This window comes from Zophobas morio, unplaced genomic scaffold (assembly GCF_036711695.1).
Source record: "Zophobas morio isolate AGI-343-1 ecotype UQ-CSIRO unplaced genomic scaffold, CSIRO_AGI_Zmor_V1 ptg000194l, whole genome shotgun sequence".
NCBI classification, from domain to species: Eukaryota; Metazoa; Arthropoda; class Insecta; order Coleoptera; family Tenebrionidae; genus Zophobas; species Zophobas morio.
The window spans coordinates 158992-180655 of NW_026972298.1; the positions used below are offsets into that span (position 1 = coordinate 158992).

The 21664-nt window shown below is 18.1% G+C and overlaps 1 protein-coding gene across 1 annotated transcript; it reads left to right on the plus strand.

The window, feature by feature from the left end:
- Positions 1-237: 237 nt before the first annotated feature.
- Positions 238-13560, plus strand: LOC135145855 (uncharacterized). The gene is made up of 14 exons (XM_064077984.1): positions 238-341; positions 540-707; positions 767-936; positions 1571-1683; positions 2468-2604; positions 2948-3059; positions 4880-4976; positions 8400-8449; positions 8508-8551; positions 8601-8658; positions 8757-8847; positions 10387-10565; positions 11180-11272; positions 13393-13560. Exons 1-14 carry the CDS (start codon positions 238-240, stop codon positions 13525-13527), a joined length of 1551 nt encoding a protein of 516 aa, XP_063934054.1. The 3' UTR covers positions 13528-13560.
- The last annotated feature ends 8104 nt before the right edge of the window (positions 13561-21664 follow it).

Below are 21664 nucleotides of genomic sequence, written 5' to 3' on the forward strand. Positions count from 1 at the left end.
AATGAGGTTAATGATTATTTTTGCGTCATTCATAGTTCGAAAATAAACGGGAGTTGTGCTAATAGGATATTATTTTTTTTGTTAGCGAATAAAGGTTAAAAGTTAAATCAATATTACTTCCTTTTCTAGAGGCACCACCTCTCAACCCTTACTGCTAATAACTCTATTGTTAACTTCTAGATTTCCGCGTCCAACTAATACTATTTATAATATTATATCTAATTCTATCTAATTCTTATGTCAGCCATATTAAACTCTCGTATTTGCAGAGAACCATTTAAAAGACTTATTGTCAAGCCTGAAGAAACAATTAAGTTTTTTAAAAACGGGCAGTCAGTCGGGTACAAAAGTTAAACTAAATTATTGTTGATTTTGAAAATTGTAAAGTTAGAAATTTACAGCAGGAAACAGTAGTTAGAAGCTATTTATATACTAAAATGTACTAAAACTAATTTTCATAATTAAAATAAAGTTACTACTTGTTTCTGCTCTACTTAATCCTTTAAATTTATTTATTTTTCTCTTTGCTATAATCCAAGATGGAGCGGATTCACTCCTTCGGGCTACCCCAAAGCCGTTCCTATCGCTTTAGCAAACCATGTTAAAGAAAATAATCTCCAAGGTAAACTGAGATTTAAACTACTTTCTGGAGCGAGCGTTGGTTCGGAAACTGCAGATATTTGGGCTGAACTTAATATGATAGAATCGTAAGTATATAAAATAATTTAATTTATTGACAATAATTATTTTTTTTCCAATAAAATAGTTATATGCCTTATCAGTCCGGTAAAAATCTTAACAAAGCCATCAATAAAGGGCTTATAGCTTTTCAAGATATTCATTTATCCAACTTTCCGGATGCTCTGATCAACGGGCATTATAAATCTAATATAGACATCGCCATTATTGAAGCCACAGAGATCACTAAGGAAGGGGGTGCATATATTTTTATGTAATCAATTAATTTTTTCCCTTTTTTTTTTAAACTAAAGTTATAAAATCTATAAAGAAAAAAAAATCAATTTTAAAGACATTTAGAAAGTGCTCTTTTACTTCCTTTCTAATTACTCCTAAATTTGATATCATAAAAGTTATAAAGAATAAATTAAAATATAAGAAAAGATTTTATAACTTTTATTTCTTTCTAATTTCTTCTAAAATTATAATAAGTAAAGAAAAAATAAAAATAAAAATATTCTGATTATCTTTTTTTTAAGATTTTCATTGATATCCATTAATAACTATAAAGAAAAAAAAATTAAAAAAAAAATTTCTGGCGATCTTCTTTTCTTGCTATTTTCTTAATTTGAAAAATCAAAACCTTTTTTTAAGTATTCAAAATTTAAGTAAAAAAATAAATTTTTAAATTATATTCAACAGAACTTGATTTCTTCTAACTAATGAAAATTATGTTTTTTCCTTACTCAAGGGTTAAACAACTGTACTTAATCGTAATTAAAATACTTCATAATTTATAACTTTAAACGTAAATTGTTGTTAAAAAATAATTTTTTTTTAGTAATTATATAGCGTTTAATAAATTATTCTTCACTCAAAAATTATTTATAAGGAATTATTCTTGGAGCTGCTGGCGGAGTAGCGCAGGAAGTCTGCGATCTCGCTGAAAAAGTGATAATAGAAGTTAATACTTCCATTCCTTCTTATAGAGGAGTGCATGATATTGTAAATTTATTAAAAAAATTAAATTTTAAAAATAATTTATTTCTATTTTTATATATTATCAAACTTTTTGTTTTCTTATTACTATATTTACTTAAAAAAATTTAGAATATATTTTTTATTTATTATAAACTTTATTATCTTTCTTTATATATGCTTTGGTATATTATAAATTTTTTTAGTAAAAGGGTTATTAATATTATTTCTTCATATTACTTTTTTTCTACTGTTGTGTATCTGATATCTTTAAGAAAACTCTAATATTAATTACTGAAGTTATAGAACTTTTTATAGTTGTCTAGATTCTATTTATAATTGTTATTACTTTATATATATCATTTCTTTAATAATATATATTATAAGTTAAAAAAATTGTTTTATTTTTAATAATCCTCGATTGAATTTCTTTTTACTTATATATAAATTAAAAAAATAGAAAACTAATAAAATATTGCTTTCTCTTCTTATATCTATGTAACTTATGAGAATGTTTATAGCTTATTATTATCATAATTATTTTAATATTATTAATAGTAGTGTTCATTAGTTTTATTAATATTACTATTATTGTTATTTTATTTTTTATTATCAACTTTGTTATTACTACAAATATTATCATACTTGTTTTATGATTATTTCTATAAATATGGTCATTATTATATACTTTTTAAAAGGTCCAAAGTCATTATTATGATAATTAATATTATATTTATTATTATAATAACACACTTTTAGAGATGCAAAACTGACATTATTATATTTATTATTATTTTATACTTTTCTAAAGGTTCAAAATCCAGCTCCGCCCTCCCGCTTTCCATTTTTGATTACTCGAGTCGATGATCGAATCGGAAAACCACATGTTGTTGTTGATCCCGAAAAAATTATTGCAATTGTTGAAAGCACCCATTACGATAATGGACGGTCTCTTATTGGTTTATTTATTTTTTTTAAAAAAAATCGCGTTTCCGTTTCATTATATATATATTAATATTTACTTTTAAATATAATAAACTATTATTATTAATTTAATCTATATAAGTTTTTTTGTGTCGTTAAAATTTTTAAAAGTTAATAAAATATAATATTCGCATATAATCATTAAAAGTTTTACATATAAACCAAAAATATTCTTTATATATTAAACGTTAATCCTCTTCTTTTATCGGTCCCAATATAATAAAAGGGATCCATAGATTGTATATTGCAGCTAATTGTTCTTATTTGTTCGTGACTATTATATGAACTATTTAATCAATATAAACAGCCCTTTGTCCGAACCGAATGACTCTAGCTTAAAAATTGCTGAGCATATTATTAACTTTCTGGAAGAAGAAGTTTCTATGAAGCGTTTACCTCAAAATCTCTTATCTTTGCAGGTTTCTCGCATTTATTGTTATGAAAATAATAATAAAACTTTCTTTATTTATAGAAATTCTATAAATATTATTGATATTTAAAAAAGCAAAAAAAAATTATAATTTTTTAAAAAATAAAATGGAAGAAGTTTTTTATTTTAAGATATTAAGTTTTTAGTATAAATAAATGTTCAATAATAATAATATAACTAAAAAATAAAATAATTAATAATTATATTATTTTATTTATGATTGTTAAAATAATAAAGAAGTAATAATGAATTTATTTTATAAAAAATATATTAAAAGGTTTATTGCTTTACAGTATTTATTATTTTGTGTTAATAAATTAATAATACTCAAAAATTAATTTTTATTATTATAAACGTTACTAAATACTATTGTGACTATTCTAAAATAATTAATAGAATTTTTATAAACAATAAATAAAAAAAAGTTTACTGTTTGAAGAAAAATTTTACATTTTGTGTTGATAAATATATAATACTAATGATACTTTATACAAATAAAAAAATATTTATAAAATTTTACTATATATATGATTATATTAATATAATAATAAAATAATAATAAACTTTTATGAAATTTATAATAAAAAGATTGTTGCTTAACGAAAATTTATTTTTTTGTAAAAAAAATTCTTCAAAATTATATTAATGATTTACACTATTAAAAATAAACTGATAATTAAGAATTGTGAATTTTTTTTTATTCGTAAAAACTCTTAATATATCTATAATTTTTTAAAAATATATTATATTTTTCTAATAAAAATATATATAAAAAAGTTTATTATTAATGATTTTTGTTATTTTTGTATTAATAAATTTTTTATAATAGTATTAATGTTATTATGTATTATAATTGTTTTTTTTTTGTCCGTAGGAACTACATAATATATTTATTATTGTTAAAAATAAATAAGAAATAATAAAAATAAAGTTTTTCTAATAAAACTAATTAAAAAGTTAATTGGTTAGCGATATTTCAGTTATTTTTGTATTAATAAATTCTTCATAAGAATAATTTATTTTATTAAAACGAAAATATTAATAATTACTTCCTGTTTATGAGAACTACTAATTAAATTTATTATTGTTAAAATTAAAAAAGAAATAATAACAAAGTTTTTCTAATAATAATATAAGAAAAAGGTTTAATGCTTAGATATTGTTGTTATTTTTGTATTAATATATTCTTTATAATAATATTTTCACTATTAAAAATATAATAAAAATAAAAATAGTTTTTTATTTATAAAAATTTACTATTTATAATTATAATTTTACAAAATAATTAATAAATTTTATAATGATATAAATATAAGTTTTGTACAAATAATTTCTTGGTATTAATAATAATTTATACTATAAAAAATAAAATAATTATAAAAAAAATAATTATTATATTCCTAAAACTACTTAATATATTTCTGTTTATTATTTAAAAAAATTAATATAAAATTTTTTCTAATAATAATATAAATAATTGCTTTACAATTTATATTATTTTCTCAATAATGAATTCTTTTTAAATAATTTTTATTTTAATAAAAAATTAAATAATGGTAGTTATTTTTCTAACTCGTAAGTACTACTAAAGATATTTATTATCGTTAAAAATATAAAAGGTGATAATAATAAAGTTTTTTTTATATTCTAAAAAAGTTTACACTAACGATTTTTTATTATTTTTATGTTGATGAATTTTTTTTAAAATAATTTTATATTCCTACTAAAAAAAATCTAAAACATTTCTTGATATTGCAATAATTTTAAGAGCTCAAGTTTATTCGTAATATTTCTTGTATTTATCCGCAGTCAGGAGTTGGAAATATTGCGAACGCCGTGATATCCGGGTTGGCCAGTAGCAGATTTGAGAACGTGACCATGTGGACGGAAGTTCTGCAGGATACAGGCGCGTTGCTATTATCATTATTACTTCTTTTATTTATTATTGAGTTAAAAATTTAAATTATTATTACTATAACTTTCAATATTTATTATTATTTAAAAAAATTCATTTATTATTTATTACTTTTTACATTTATTATTATTGTGAGTTAAGAATTTATGTTATTATTATTTTTATATTTATGCAAAAAAACGTCATTTATATTTCATTATAACTTCTTTATTTTTTATTATTATTATAATTAGTTTAACAATTATTATAATTTATAAATTAAATTTTATATCATTAGTAGTTTTTATATTTTAAATAAATCGATCATATATAATTATTACTTTTCATTTTTGTTACTTTATAATTATTATTACTATTAATATATATTAATTTCCAAAAGGAATATAGATTTATTACTTTTATATTAATGATTATGATAAGAGATTTTTAATATATTATTTTTTATAATATTTATTATTTTTAGAAAATTAATTATATATTTATAACTTTTTATATTTATTATTTTGTTATTCTTATTACTATAAATATTTATTATATTAAAAAAAAAATTAAATATAGAACTATTACTTTTATATAATTATTATAGTGATAAGTAGAGTATTTATTTTATTATACTTTTAATATTTATCATTATTTATAAAACTTCATTTATATATTATTATTATTAGTTATATTTATTATTTTATAATTTTTATTACTATAAAAATTTATTATTAAAAAAACTTCGTTTATATTTATAAATAACAAAATTCTTATTACTAATAATATTAATTGTTTTAAAAAATTAATAATATAGAATTAAAAAAATAATATATCAAATTATGTGATTAGTAAAGCATTTTATTATTATTACTTTTAATATATATATTGTTACTAAGAAAAAAATATAGAATTATTACTTTTATATTGCTTATTATTATGATTTGTAGAGTGTGTTATTATTATTACCTCTTTTAATATTTCCTATCATAAAAAAATTATATATATAATGACTCCTTTCTATATGTTTATTATTATTTTGAGTTGTTGAATAGTATTATTATAATTACTATATAATTTTTATTTATTATAATAAAATTTATTAATACGTTTTTAATACTTTTTGTATATTTATATTTTTGAAGGTTGGGTATTATATAATAATTATTATTAATTTATTTATCTGTTAAATAATTCGTTTTATTATCAAACTTTTAAATAATATACTTTATTATTATGATATAATTATATTAATAATTATTATTTTTTATAAAAATATTTATATATAATTATTACTTTTACATATTTATTAAATGTTATATACTTTTCGTCTATTTAGTATTACTGTGAGTTCATTATTTATATTATTATTTTTATTTTCATGCCAAACAGTAAAACTATACAATTCATATATTTTTTATATAATTTATTATTTTAATTCTGTATTTCATATTTATTATTATTATTCACTATTTTTTTGAATTTATTATAATAAATTTTAAAGTGCAACTGTTTATATTTCTTTGTTACTATAAAAATGTTATTATGTAATTTTTAGATATAAAATTTTATTTGGTAAACCTTTTTTTGACTTTTTACAAATATTTTAAATTAAAAAAAATATTAATAAAGTATTTCTTTATCAAATAAGTTTTCTTTACTTTTTTAGCGAAACTATTTTTTTATTTATTTTTTTATTTATATTTTTTACTGCGTTTTATATATTATTTATTATGTTACTTATTATAATTAACTTTTAAATTTCCCTTATTAAAGTTTACGTAAGTATTTTATTAAAATTACTTATTATATTGCTTTTTAATAAAGTTGATATATATATTACTTATTTAATATTATTATAAACACAAATCTCTTTACATATTTATTATTATCTTTTTGTATTATGAATAAAATTTATTTAAAAATGATTTATTATTATATACAAAAGGAAATAATAAAAGTTTTATTGTTATTATATTATAGTATTGTTTTAATATTAATTTATTATTTTTTAAAAAATTTTTATTATAATAAAATTACATAGATTTCTATATAATTAAAGTTTGTATGTTTATTGTTTATATTCATTTTATGTTTTATTAAATATTATGAATTATTATTATAAAAAACTTTTCTAACACTTTATAAAAGTCTATTAGAATATATTATAAGTAATTTAAATTTTTTTTTCTAAAAAAATCTTTACCAAAATTGAATTTTACTAACAAACTTTATTTATCAAAACATATTATAAGTAAAAATTATATATAAACTTTTTATATTTTATTTAAAAAGCTTTTTTTCTAAAACTTCTAATAAAAACTGATTGTAAATAATTAATATTATATACAAACTTTATCATTTCTTTTTAAGAATATTTTTGATTACTTTTTTTTACAAAACATAAATGAATTTTTTATAATCTATATATAATTTTTTATATACAAAAGTTAATAATAAACTTAATAGTAACTAATAATCTTATATAAAAACTTTCTTTATTTCTTTTATAAAATTTTTCCTTACGTTTTTATAGAAATATATAATAAATAGTAAATTTATATAAACATTTAAACTTATTTTAAAAAAAAAAATTATTTAGTTTTTGTTATAATTTTTAATAAACAAATATTATTTTTTTTAAGGAAGTTTTTACTGAAATTTATTGAAAACTTTTTTCATTACAAAAGTTTATTGGGATTTATAAATTGTTAAGATATAAACTTTTATATTTTTTTAAGAATATATTATAGTTTATTGAAATTTAGTATATTTCAATAAAGAATTTTTTTTTTTGCTACTTTATTAGAAACTATAATCCTAATTATTATGTAACTTTTATATTTTTTAAAGAGTTTTCTTTTTCATAAGTTTATTGAAATTTATTGTAAATAATAAATATATAAACTTATCATATTTTGTAAAGAACCCATTTTTTGCATAAGTTTATTAGAACTTATAATAATTAATATATATAAAAATTTAATAATTTTTTATAAAACTGTTTTTTAATAAGAAGATCTATAGAAATAATAAATATATAGAAACTTTTATGTTTTCTATAAAAAACTATTTTTTTCAAAAGTCTATATAAAAAAATATTGTAAACAATAAATATTAAATATAAACTTTTTTTAATTTTTTTTTTACGAAAGTTTTTATCAAAATTGATTGTAAATAATAAATATTATAAACAAAACTTCTAATATTATTATTTAAAACATTTTCTTCAAAAGTGTGTTAAATATAAAAACTTAATATTTGTTTTTCAAAAAACTTTTTTTTACGAGTCTTTATCAAAATTTAATAAAATTAAATTATATGAACTTTATAAATGTATTTCTAATTACTTTATTATAAAAGTTTATTTAAAATAACAATCTATTATTTATTGTTATGAAAGTTTTTTTTTAATATTTTTATTTACCAATGCAGTGTTAAACTGGTTTGACACAGGAAAGCTGAGATTTGCGTCCACCACTGCCGTTTCATATATTTTATTTGCCTTTAATGAATTTCTTTAATGTAAAAATAACTATAAAGGTTTCCCTTTCCGTTCCCGGCTTTCAAAGATTTTATAAGAATTGGTATTATTATAATAGTTATATTATTATATTATTATATTATTATTATTAGGGACCACTACGCACCAAAAATTATAATACGACCGCAATTTATTTCTAACCATCCAGAAGTAAAGTTATTGTTGATAAAAAATCTGTCTTTTTTATGAAAAATTTTATGACTATTTTTTTTTGTAAAAATTTTTAATACTTTTTAATATAATAATAGAACATCCGCCGACTTGGCGTCATTGCGATGAACACACCAATAGAAATTGATATATACGGCCATGTGAACTCTTCCCATGTGATGGGATCACGTGAATATTTTATATACATAACTAAAAATAATTTAAGTGGGTGCTATTGAGATTAAAACGCCAATAGAATTAAAAAGTAAAACCCCCTTGCTTAATTTTTATATACTTTTAATTGTTGAAAGGACCATGTGGTTGGTAATAATCCACTTATTGAATGTTAAGTCGCGTTCTGTTGTAGTTGGACCGTCCATGAAAAACAAGGGATGATTGGACAGGATGTGTCTTGGTGTTAAATTTAGTGAATTAAAGTTAACCAATTTTTTTCCATATATTATGCTGGAGTGGTGTTATTGGCGCAAACTCTGTCTATAAACAATTTTATTGATCAATTAGTTTTTTTAAGTATTTTATCAAAATTTCTAATAATTAATAAATAAAAAAATTTAAAATATTATATATAAAAAAGGTATTTTTTATCACACTTTACATTTCATTAAGAAAAATATATTTTTTTTATTACTGTGATATAGCCAATAAGCGACTCAAAATTTTTTCCATTTTTTTTTATTTCGTTATTTTCTTTATTTAATGAATTTTTTAGTTTATTTATTTTTATTAAATTTATTAGTTTTTTATTAAAGTATTTAATAAATTAATTTAATATATTTTTTATGTAACAAAGTTTTTTTTGTTTTCTGTAAGTTTTTACTCATTTTTAATATTTTTTGGTTAATATATTAAATATATATCTTCTTTATTTTGTTACTTTTAAAATTTATGTTATATAATTTTTTTTTGGTTGTGTATAAGGTTAATCCTTTTAAAATTTCTATCCAGTAGTAACGATAACAGTGAACCACGTCCAAATATTGATTTCTATGTTTTAATTTCGATAATCATGTTGCGCCCCAACACGTGGCTTTAGCATTTTAATTTTAAATTTTTTTCTTTTAATTCTTTGCTTAAAAGGTAACCAATAGTTCTTTATCATTTTCTTATCTATAATTATCTTTATTGGTTAAAAGCTGTTTACGTTTTACATTGTTAATTGCTTTAAATTTTTATAATAATTTATTATTATTATTTCCATCAATTGTTATTTTATACACAAAATAATCGTTTTACAAAACTGTCTTTAGATTGGTTGTTTCTTTATTTCATTAAAACTTTTTGTTAAATTATTCTTTTTATTGGTTGTTGGAATTTTTTATCATAATTTCTTTCACTATTTTTTTTTTATTTTTTATATTTCATTTAATTTTTATGTTACCTTTTTTAAGTCATTTACGATATTGGCGGAGTTCATATTTCAAAACTTTTTGTATATATTGACTGTTCTCTTTTTTTTTAAGGAAACTTTTTTATATAATTGTTAATTGCTCAGTATTATATATATAACTTTTTTTTTCACTATATTTATTTTTTTTGTTTTTAAAAAAGTCGTAAAGGTATTGGCGGAATTCGAATTGCAAATTTCCTCATATCACTGGCTGTTTAACTTTAAATTTTTTTTTTAAACTTATATGTTGTACTGTTACACTATTCATTGGTTGTGTTTATTTTTTTTTCTTCACTATCTTTTTTTTTAATATTTTTAAGGAGTCATCAACGGTATTGGCGGAAGCGGCGATTTTCTACGGAATTCTTTTCTCTCTATTACGCATACGCCGTCTATCCGACCCACGCCTTCCGATCCAACCGGCATCTCCTGCTTTGTGCCTTTTTGCTCGCATATCGATCATACCGAGCACGATGTGCTTATTTACGTTTCAGAACAGGTTAGTATTATTACTGAAATAATAACTTTTACTAATGATAGTAATAATAATAATACTCAGAACGTAAATAAGTAAAAGGAAATTGAATGAATAATAATAAAATAATAAAATAAAATAAAAAAGAATAGACGAGAAGTGTGAGAAATATAATTAACAAAGATAATAGAAAAGAAAAAAATATAAAATGTAAAACAATTTTTTTTTCTTATCTTTCTGATTTATTTACTTTTGTATTTATATATATGAAAAGTTTTTATGCAAAGTTTGTTGTTTATTTATTTATTCATATAAAAGAATTAAAATAAAGGAAAAAAAAATAATACAACTAAACAAATAAAACAATAGAAACAATAAAAGACCAAAAATAATGATAATATAGTTATTATAATAAATATTGATAATAATTTTATTCCATTATAGTAATATATAGTAATAGTTATTATTTTAAAGCTTATTATTATTGTAAAATACTAATAATTATTGATAACTTCATTCCTTTATCACTAACATAGTTATTCATTTAACACCTATTATTATTATTATATTTTAATAATTATCAATAATAACTCATTTCATTATTTATTATTATTTCTATTATTGTTATTGTCCTAAAGGGCTTAGCTGACTGTCGCAGACTCGATCCGCGGGCACGTGCACGTGCCATCATTACTAACTGCTCCCACCCGGATTATAAAGAACAACTTTTGGTTTTATTTATATTTATTTTATTTTATCGAGAAGTTATTATTTTAATTTTACTATTGATAATTATTATAAGTTATGCAACTTTAACCTCTTCTCACGTAAGTAATTTTTTTTTGGGTTTTTTTCTTTTAAAATTAAGAAGTTATACTTCTTTTTATAATAAATTTTTTTAAGCATTTACTTTCTTTATTAGACATTTTTATAGATATTTATTATTATTATTTCTTTATATATAATTACTATTATTTCATACTTATTAATATTTATTATTTATTTTTTATTATATTTTAAATATTATTTAATTTTTAACTTAAAAAATATATTATTTTAGAAAAAAAAGTAAATTTCTTAAAACTTTTTATCTTAATTATATTAAGCACGAGAATTTTTCTTGTTACTTTAAATTTATTGTTTTGGTTAATAATAAAATTAAATATAATTTTGTTTTATAAAAAAACGGTTTAATATTAGAGAATTATGCTGTTAAATTATAAACTTAAAAATTTATGTACAAAATTTTTTAAGTTTTACTATTTTATAAAAAAAAATTATCATTTCTTTTTTAGAATTGAGTAAAATTTTTACTTATTTATAATATAAACTAAAAATTAAAAATTTACAATTTAAAATTTAAAATTTTTAGATTAAAAAAAAAATTAAATAATATAGTTCTCGAATTTATTTATTCTTAACCGAATTTCGATTTAAAACAAAAATAATTTTTACATTCTAAATTTTTCTGTCACTTTTTTTACTAAATTTATGTAAAGGATAATAACGTTGTAATTACTGCAGTGGGTTTTGAAATTTATTTATTTCAACTAAATTTTATATAATTTTTTACGTATATCATTATTTATAAAACTTCTTTTCTTTTAAATATTATATAAATTGGCCGAAAAAAAATAAATTTTCAAATATTTAAATTAAAGTTTATCACTAAATTTATAGTTTAAATATTACGTTGACTAATATTTTTATATTTATTATTATTACTAAAAAATATTTATAATTTATTTATGTAATGCAATTGAACCTCAATTTGTCCGATAAAATCTAATTTTAACTTCTAATTATTGTTTTTTAAAGAAAATAATATATACTTAATTAATTTTAAATTTATATAATATGTTATTATTATTTATAGAATTTTTTTTATAAATATATTATTTTATATAGTCAGAATTATCTTGCTTTTGCCGGGGAAAAAATATTTTTTACGAATATAATAGTTTACGTATTGTTTTATATTATAATTATTAGTGGTAATACCTTTTTTATAAACATTACTATAATAATTGAGAGTTACTTATAACAAAAATAAATAATTCTTAATTCTGGATTTAATCTGTTTTTTTCCACTAAATTTATAATAAATAAAAAGAAATCATAACTGTTTTAAATAATAATTAAAAATAAAAAGAAATAATTGTATATATAACATATAATAAATAATTAATAAAAATAAAAAAAATATAATTATATGTAATAAAGAATAATAAAATATATATATTAGATGCTCGTTAATACAATAATAATTACGTTTAGATAATTTATAAATGCGGCCAAAAATTGATTTTTTCTTACTGAATATATTTAAATATATTATTTCTATTATAAATTATTAAAAATCTTTTTTCTTATGAAGATTATTATACAAATTTAGAGTCACCTTGAAAACGACCGAAAAAAAAATATTACTATTTATATAAAATTAACGTTTTCCACTAAATTTATAATTTATATAAGTGTTATTATTATTATTACTAATAAAACTGTTTTTTCTTAAATATTATTCGGCCAAAAAAAAATTAATATATATATATATATAAATATAATATTTCTTTCTAAATTTAAAATTTATAAATGTGAGTTACCTTGAAATATATATAAATTTACTGTTTACTGATTTATAATATAAATAAATATATTCTATTATTATTTACTTATCATACTTTTTTTCTAATAAATTTTATTATATAAATTTAGATATCTTGAAATATTTATATAAATGTACAGTTTCTTTTTTACTAAATTTATAATTTATAAAATTGAATTCAATTATTACTATTATTTAGCTATCAAACTTTTTTCTATTATACATACTATTATATAAATTTAGAGTTATCTTGAAATGGCCGAGTCTGAATGCGAGCGGACGGGCTCCATGCACCAGCCGCACATGTTACGCAAAGCTTTTTTAATGCATCAAAATTTTTTAGAAAAAGGAACCATGAAGTTGTCCACGTGGAACTGAAATATCCTCTGCAAATCAATTTTTTTATTTGTCTTAATAAAGCAATTATTAATTTAATTAATTATTTTGCAATTTCTCAGTTAATTATAAGTTTTTGTAAAAAAGTATTAATGAATAAAATTTATAGCATTCATTAATATTTTAATATTTTATAAGCATTGTTGATTATAAAATATAAATTGTAAATTTTTAATTATTCATAAAATTTATATTAACTGATTGCTTTTAGTATAATATTTAGTAATTTATATAATAAAAAATAACTTTTATTATTCATGAAATATAAATTAACAAGAGTTCAATGCGATACATTTTGAGTAACTTATGATAAAAATTTCTTCGTAATTTGCAATACATATTAGCAAATTCTTGTCATTGCACTTAGTAATATTCAGTAAATATAATTTAATAAAAATTTAAAGCGTTCAAAATTTTTTTTAATAATTAACGGTTTATAATACTTTTTTTTAAAAAATTTTCTTTAAAGCAAGCTGGGCTGCGACAAAAACTATATTTTAGAAAAAGTAGAGATTAACGAATTTTTTTTAACAATTATGGCATATATTTAGTAATGTTTACAAACTATCTATTAATATTTGGCAGAATAAATAAAATATCTTTTATAAAACAATGACTTAAATAAAAGTTGGTCGGCTTACTATTAATATGATGCAAGTACTGTTAATTTTCTACTAAAAAAGAAATCAGTTTAAGTAAATTATTAAAATATTTTTCTTCTCAAAGTTTTTTATCTCCAACGTTTTTAGGAAAAAAATTAACGTTGAAGCAATTTAAATTTATCGCATTTACCTTAACATCTAAAAGTAGTATTTGAAGATTAACTATAAAAATAACTTCTATTAAAAAAAAAAAAGAAACAGAGCTATAAAAGGTTTATAGTCAAGTTATACTTGTAATTATAAACGTGATATTTTCACAAAACTGCTCTAAGTATAACACAGGTGCTGCTAATTTTCTATTAAGAAAGTAGTCTGGTAAAGTAAGTCCAATATTAAATTATTTTTACTTTATTCTTAAAGTTTTTCATCAACGTTATTGGCAAAAAATTAAATTTGAAACAATTTAAGTTCATCGCAATCACTCAGAAACTCAGAGATAATATCACATATTTACAAAAAAAATAAGTTTTATTAAAAAAATAGTTTTACTTTTAACAATAGTTCTGTAGTCGACTTATACTTAAATATGAACAAAATTAACACAAAACTTCTTCATTCTTTTAAGCAGGAACGTTTACAAAGTAGTTAATTTCTGTTACCCTTTTGCTTAAGTTTGCCTTACAAAATTTTTTTTAAGATTCTTAACGGAAGTTATCATTTTAAAAATTATTATTATAAAATAAATATTTATACAATATTTCTTTAAAGTATTGCAAAATTTTCAAATTATTTAACTGTTCAATAAGTATATGAAACAGAAATAATTATTTAAAAACTATATATTATAAAGGGATAAATATTAATGTAGTTCTTTTCTACAGAAATGTGAAACAAAAATTATTGAAATGAACAAGAATAATTAAAAATTATAATTACAACAGTTTAATTATAAATTTAATTCCTCAACAATAAATTGTTATTAAAATTATTCAATTACTGAAATAAAAATTATTTTAACTTTTTTATTATAACAGATAATTTATTTATTCAAGTATATTGAACAAATAAATCATTATTTAAGTAGTTCATGAACAAGATTTATAAAAGTCTGTAGAGACTGGAACGTATTTACTTAGTTTTATATATTTTTAGTAAACGTACAAATTCTTTAAGTAAATTAAAATATCAAATTTAATATTAGTAACTTTTTAATACTTCCACACGTTATTATTAACTTGATATTTGAGATAATTAATATTAAATTGTACTTTTTTTCTGTTAATAAACTTAAGTTTAATGAAAAAAATGGAGGACATTCTTTTAACAGCAATCAAATTACTTCACTCAAAAGAAAATTCCTCTTTCGATGCACTTTTTAGCATTTATGAACAAATACTAGCTTCAAATGAAGAAAAGTGTGAATATATTTATTTACTTTTGTAAAAAAAGATTTTTATATATTTTTTAAAACTAAATAAGTATTGAAATTTAATTGTCACACAAGTTTTGGAATAAATATTGTTTTTCTTAGTTGTGTTCTTTTGAAACATTTTCGTATTACAAATAAAAAAGTTTTTATCCTTACCATTATTTCTTTTTAATTTTTAGTCTGTATAAAATATTGAACAACTTTGACTTCTTTTTACAACAAATTTTTTTTTCAATCTTTTATACATTTTCTTCTAAATTATTTACTTACTATTAATGGTTTAAATTTTACTACCATTTCTTGTTAAATTTTTAATTAGTTACTTTTTTTGTAATACTAAACAATTTTGACTTCTTCATACAACTAAAATAATTTTTTTTTCTTTTATATATTTTCTTTTATAAGATTTACTTAATGTAAATATAAGAGTTTTTCTTTATACCACTATTTCTAATTTTCTATTATTCAGTGTCTAATTTAAAATATTGAATAACTTTGACTTCATATGAATAACTTTATAACTTTAGAAGCAAATTTTGATTCTCATAAATTATTATTTCATTAAAAGTAAACTAGTTTTACTTTTTACTACTTTTCTTTTCAAATTTTCTTATTACTTTGTAATTAGAAATTTAGGAAAACGTAGACTTTTCTTTATGATTTTCTGTATAACAACTTTAAAAATAGAAGTATATTCTTATTATGGGCAAACGAGGATTAAAACTTTATCACTTTTTTTTTTAGTTTGTTTTATTTACTCTCTATTTTAAAGTTTTAAAATACATATACTTTGTATAATTATTGTACAACAAATTAAGAATATATTTCAATTTGTTTATAACTATTTTCTTATGATGATTTTAATTTTATTTTCTTATAATTTATCCTAATTAAGTTTTTTTTAAAATTTCAAGAACTTAGACTTCTCTGTATAAATAACTTAACAACTTTAGTGATTTACTCAAAAGTATTTCCAAACCCACTTTTCCTCAATCTTCCACTTTTTATCGCCCGCAGAAGGTTCCTTATTATCAATGACTATAATAAAAAGTATTTTTTTTTTTAAAAAATAATTGTTCAGCTTTTATCAATTGGTTATTAAAAGTTTACTTCATTAAGACTTTAATTTTTCAAATTTTTTGTTAAAAAAAATAGTAAAGTTATTAACGTTTTTAACTTTTTTTGATTTTTTTAATATAATAGGCAAATAAAAAAGTGTTCTTCATTTATAAACAGATATTTATATTTTTCATCAATTTTTAAATCTTTTAAGGGTTTTTAATTTTATTTTTATTCCGTGAAACAGAAGCCTCTATAAAAACTCTACTTTAGTGATTCATACACGCAAATTATTTAATTATAAATAAATTAAAGTTCTGCATTCAAAATTTCAAATTATATAAAATAGAAATCCACAGAAATCAGTTTGAAAAATAAAACTTCAGTTTGGTCTAATGCTGATGATTTTTCTGCTTCTATTAATTTGTAGAATTTATAAATTAAGATTTTATTTTTTTATTGTGTAAATTTAATTTATAGTTTTTAAGAAATTACTTTCCATCTACTTAAATTTATTTTTAAATTAGAATTATAAATTTAAAAAAAATTAGAATCTACTAAAATTTATTACTCATATTTTATTTATTTTATTTATTATTTATACTATTCTGGAGTAGATTATTAGAATACTATTAACTTTCATATTAAATTTATTTATAACATAAATTATCTATACTTGTAAATTATAATTATAACTAATTATATTTACAATCAGTTTATAAACTAAAGTTGTTAAAATTTTTTATAAATAAAACGTAATTTTTTAATTTTTTTATTGATTTTTATTTATATTTACTTCATCTTATTTGATTATAATTAATTCCAGGTATAATTATTTATTAAATTGAATAACTTATGTAAATATTAAGTCCGCCTTCCTCATTCACTTAATTTTTTTTTTATAATTATAATTAAGTTTTTATATTTTTTGATTATGTATTCATGTTAGTGTTGTTTACTAAAAAAGTCCATTTCTTATTATATAGAATTTTTTTTTATTAAGGTTTTTCGTATATAAATTTATTAAAAACAACTTCTTATACAAATTAATTTATTGTCCTTCTGCTTTTTGAAATATACAGATCAGTTTTTTATTTTTATTTTTTAAAAAATATAAGCAAAACTTTTCATAAAAGAATTTAAACCTTAAGTAAAATTTATAGAATTTGTTATAATTCGTGAATTAAATATTAATTCGATTATATTTGTAAATGAATTTCCAGTTTTGTGATTTTTTTTCTTAATAATTAGAACCATTTATATTTTAATTTTATTTATGGTGTTTTAAAATTATTATATTATTATATTAATTTTTTTCAAATCATTTTTTTGAAGAGAATTAAATTTAACAAAAGTCTTAAATTAAAAATAAATATATAACCTAAATCAAAAACTTGCAAAATTTTCACGTGCTACACTGAAAGCAGTAGATATAAGTTTTTTATTATTTTTTCATCTTTAAAAAAAATTTTACAAAAAAATATATTTTTTTAGTTTATAATATTAACTTAAAAAAAATTTTAAATTTTTATATATTAATTACAAAATATTATTTTTTATACTTTACTGAATTATAAGACTAAAAAGTTTTTCATATTCAAAATTTTAAAAACTTTTTATAGTAAAATTTTTTTACAAAGAAGTTATTTATTATAAATTATTAAATCTTCTAAAGGCCAAAAAAATCATTATATAATTTTATACAAAGTTTTATCGAAACGTAAAATGTTATAATATTTTAATAAATTAAATCGTTAACTCTAATTAATTCAATTATTAATTTAAATATTTCGTTAATACAGGGAAAAAAATATATTAAATAAAAGTTATAATAACGATCTGGAAAAAGTTATAACTGAAGAAACTATCGGAAGTAAGAAATTTATAAATCTTTTAAGATTTTTTCATTTATTAAATTTACTTTTCATAAATATCGTTAAAAATAAAGTAAATCGTTTTCCCCCTTAAAATTCTAAAGCAGTACTGTATTTTTAGTTAAGCAAAAGTGTAATTTTTTAGGAGATAAAAAAAAGTCGTATAGCTTTTTTGTAACTTTGAAGAGTGCAACTTTCCCAATGAGTTATAGAAAAGCTTACATAATATTATTACGAGTACTCTGTTTTAGTGAATCCGGAAGTTTCTACTGTGCTAGACAACAGCGAACTACTTCGTTCATTGATCGAGGTGGCCTTCGCTTATTATGAATAAATCACGCTGTAAAAAAGGGGGCTGTCTTATTGGTGGGCATACTATTACTCTTCTGACGGTTGCCGTGAACAGGGCAAGCCAATTAGGTTTCATTATTTAACGCAGAGACGCTGCCCCGTAATGGACAATAAAAAGTCTCGGACTTTCTCTTGCTGTCTTTTTCTCAATCCTCCCGCAGGTGGACTTCGAAAAGGTCTTAAGAACCGCGTGTATTGCACATGTACTTTTCACAAATATGGCTTCATCACGTGGTCATTGTACCATTAGAAAAGCTCATTAATTTATTGAAAATAAAAACATTCAATGCATATTCTTTTATAAACAGTTTTATACGAATAAAATAATTTATTATAAGCTTCAATATTTTTCTGCGGCGTTCAGTATCACTTTTTTTTTACGTGCAAATTTATAATAAATCATAAATTTATTATTTATCAACTTTTCTATAAAAATATAAAATTTATTATGGTTTATAGTAGTAGTTTTAATGTATTTTATATTAATTTCCTTTATATTAGTGATTTTTTATATGAAAAAATATATATAAATTTAATTTATACTTTTTAGTGAACTTTATAATTTCATACAAATACAATTACTACCATTAAAATTTTACTATGAATTATTCTTGTTTATTAAAAGTTATAATAAAACTATTAAAATATATCATTTTTTCAAGTGAAATAATATTCTATTAAGATACTAAAAACTTTTAATATAATTCTCATTATCATCTAATATATATAAAAAAATTTAAAAAGTTTTTATATCAATAATAGGATTATTTAATATTATTATTGACTTCATTATTATATATATCTTTAGTACTGCTTTTAGAAATAAATAAATACTAAAAAATGTAAATAATAACTCGCCTTAACCTTTTTTTTTTTAAATAATTATTATAATCATAATAAGAAAATAAAAATATTATATGAAGTATATTATTATAACATGTAAACTCTTTTATTATAAGGTTTAAGGTTTATAATAATAATAATAATGCAATACTAAAAATATTAAATAACGTTTTTTTATATTTATTTTTATTATATAAGGCTGTTCATTATAAAAATTGTAAATAATAATAATGAAGCTCTAAAATATATGCGAATAAAAATATACAATCTTTATTTACTTATTATTTACTTATTATTACTATATTTATTTTTTTTTGAAAAAATTTTTTATAAACATTTTTAGTTTATTTTTTTTATATCTTCAAAATTTTTTAATAATGCAAGTCTAATTGTTTTTATAAATAAATTTTTTTTTACTTATTATATTTTCTTATATTTTTCAGTAAAAAATATACAAATCACAAATAATACAATTTTTTATATTAATAATTTTTATCTATCAATGTTCCATAAAAAAAATATATTGTAAACAGTTATAATAATGAAAATCCAAATATATTAAATATAACCTATAATAATATTATATTATATTACTATTACAATTTTTACTTATTTTTGTGATATTATAATAAATAATATTATTCATAAACATTTTTACTTTTTATATATATTTTGTAATATTTTTTTTGCGTTCATTATTTTTAAACGCTCTATATAAAACATATTGCTAATAACAACTATTCGATTTTAAAGATATCATTATAAGTATACTTAAAATATTTTTATTGTTATAATATAATTTATTTTATTTACTTATTATCTGTTATATAAGAGTATTTAAAAAAATGAAAATTCACACATAATTTACTTTTATAAACCTTTTTCTTTATTTATTTTAAAAATACAATTCATTAAAAATATTGTTAAGGTTCGAGTTCGGAGGTAACCGAAGCCGAACTTGAGCCCAACGAACCATTTAACAGTAGTACTAGTAAAAGTGATGTTAATGATGGCGATGATAAGAGAATCATTAAAAAGTTTATTAATATTAATTTGATGGCTACAATTTTTCATGAAACTTTTTATATTTTTTTAGAGTTCTTCAACGAAAAAGCAAGAACACGAACACAATAAACATAAAAGGTAAAATAATAGTAATAAATAAATTTTTTATAAATATTATAATGAATATATATTTTAAATCAAATAATAACAAAGATAAATATTTATTTAAAGTGTAATAAATATATATAACATTAAATAATTTTTATTAAACACTAAAATACGAAAAGCATTAAAGAGGAATATAAAAATAAATCAGTTTTTATCGTAATATTCAATTATAAAAAGTAAATTACTAATAAAAATAGTAATAAACATAAAAAATAAAAACTAATATATATGTATTAATGTATAACTTTTTTATAAGAAATAATAAAAAATAATAAGTATAAACTCAAATAATAAATATATAAAAATATTAATTATAAATAAACTTTTAAATAATAAAAACAAATAAAAATATTATATAACAATAATAAAAAAATTTGTATTAAATAACAAAAACAATTAAAAATATTATAAAATAATAATTATATCAAAAAATTTTATTATAAAATAAAATTAAAAATAATAATAAATAAATTTTTAGCAAAAAGCAGAATATAAAAACTAATAGAATATTATAAATTAAATATAATACTTAAATTATTATTTTATAAGGGCTAATAAGTAAAAAATAAAATAAAAACCAGAAAGAATATTATTAAAAAATAATAAGTTTTTAATATATAGCAAAATAATAAAGCAAATCGAAATATTATTAACTAATGATAATAAATATTAAATAATAAAAACTTATAAATAAAAAATATAATAATAATAAATAGATTTTGTGTTATAAAATATTCCAATAAAAATATTATAAAATACTTATTAATAAATAAATTTTTACAAAATTA

Excerpts from the sequence above, each read along its gene's own strand:
- LOC135145855 (XM_064077984.1), top strand. The coding sequence starts at position 238 with ATGTCAGCCATATTAAACTCTCGTATTTGCAGAGAACCATTTAAAAGA. Across the intron at positions 1,684-2,467 it reads ATAGAGGAGTGCATGATATT|GTTCAAAATCCAGCTCCGCC; the intron begins GTAAATTTATTA and ends ACTTTTCTAAAG. Across the intron at positions 8,450-8,507 it reads GATTTGCGTCCACCACTGCC|GTTTCCCTTTCCGTTCCCGG; the intron begins GTTTCATATATT and ends ATAACTATAAAG.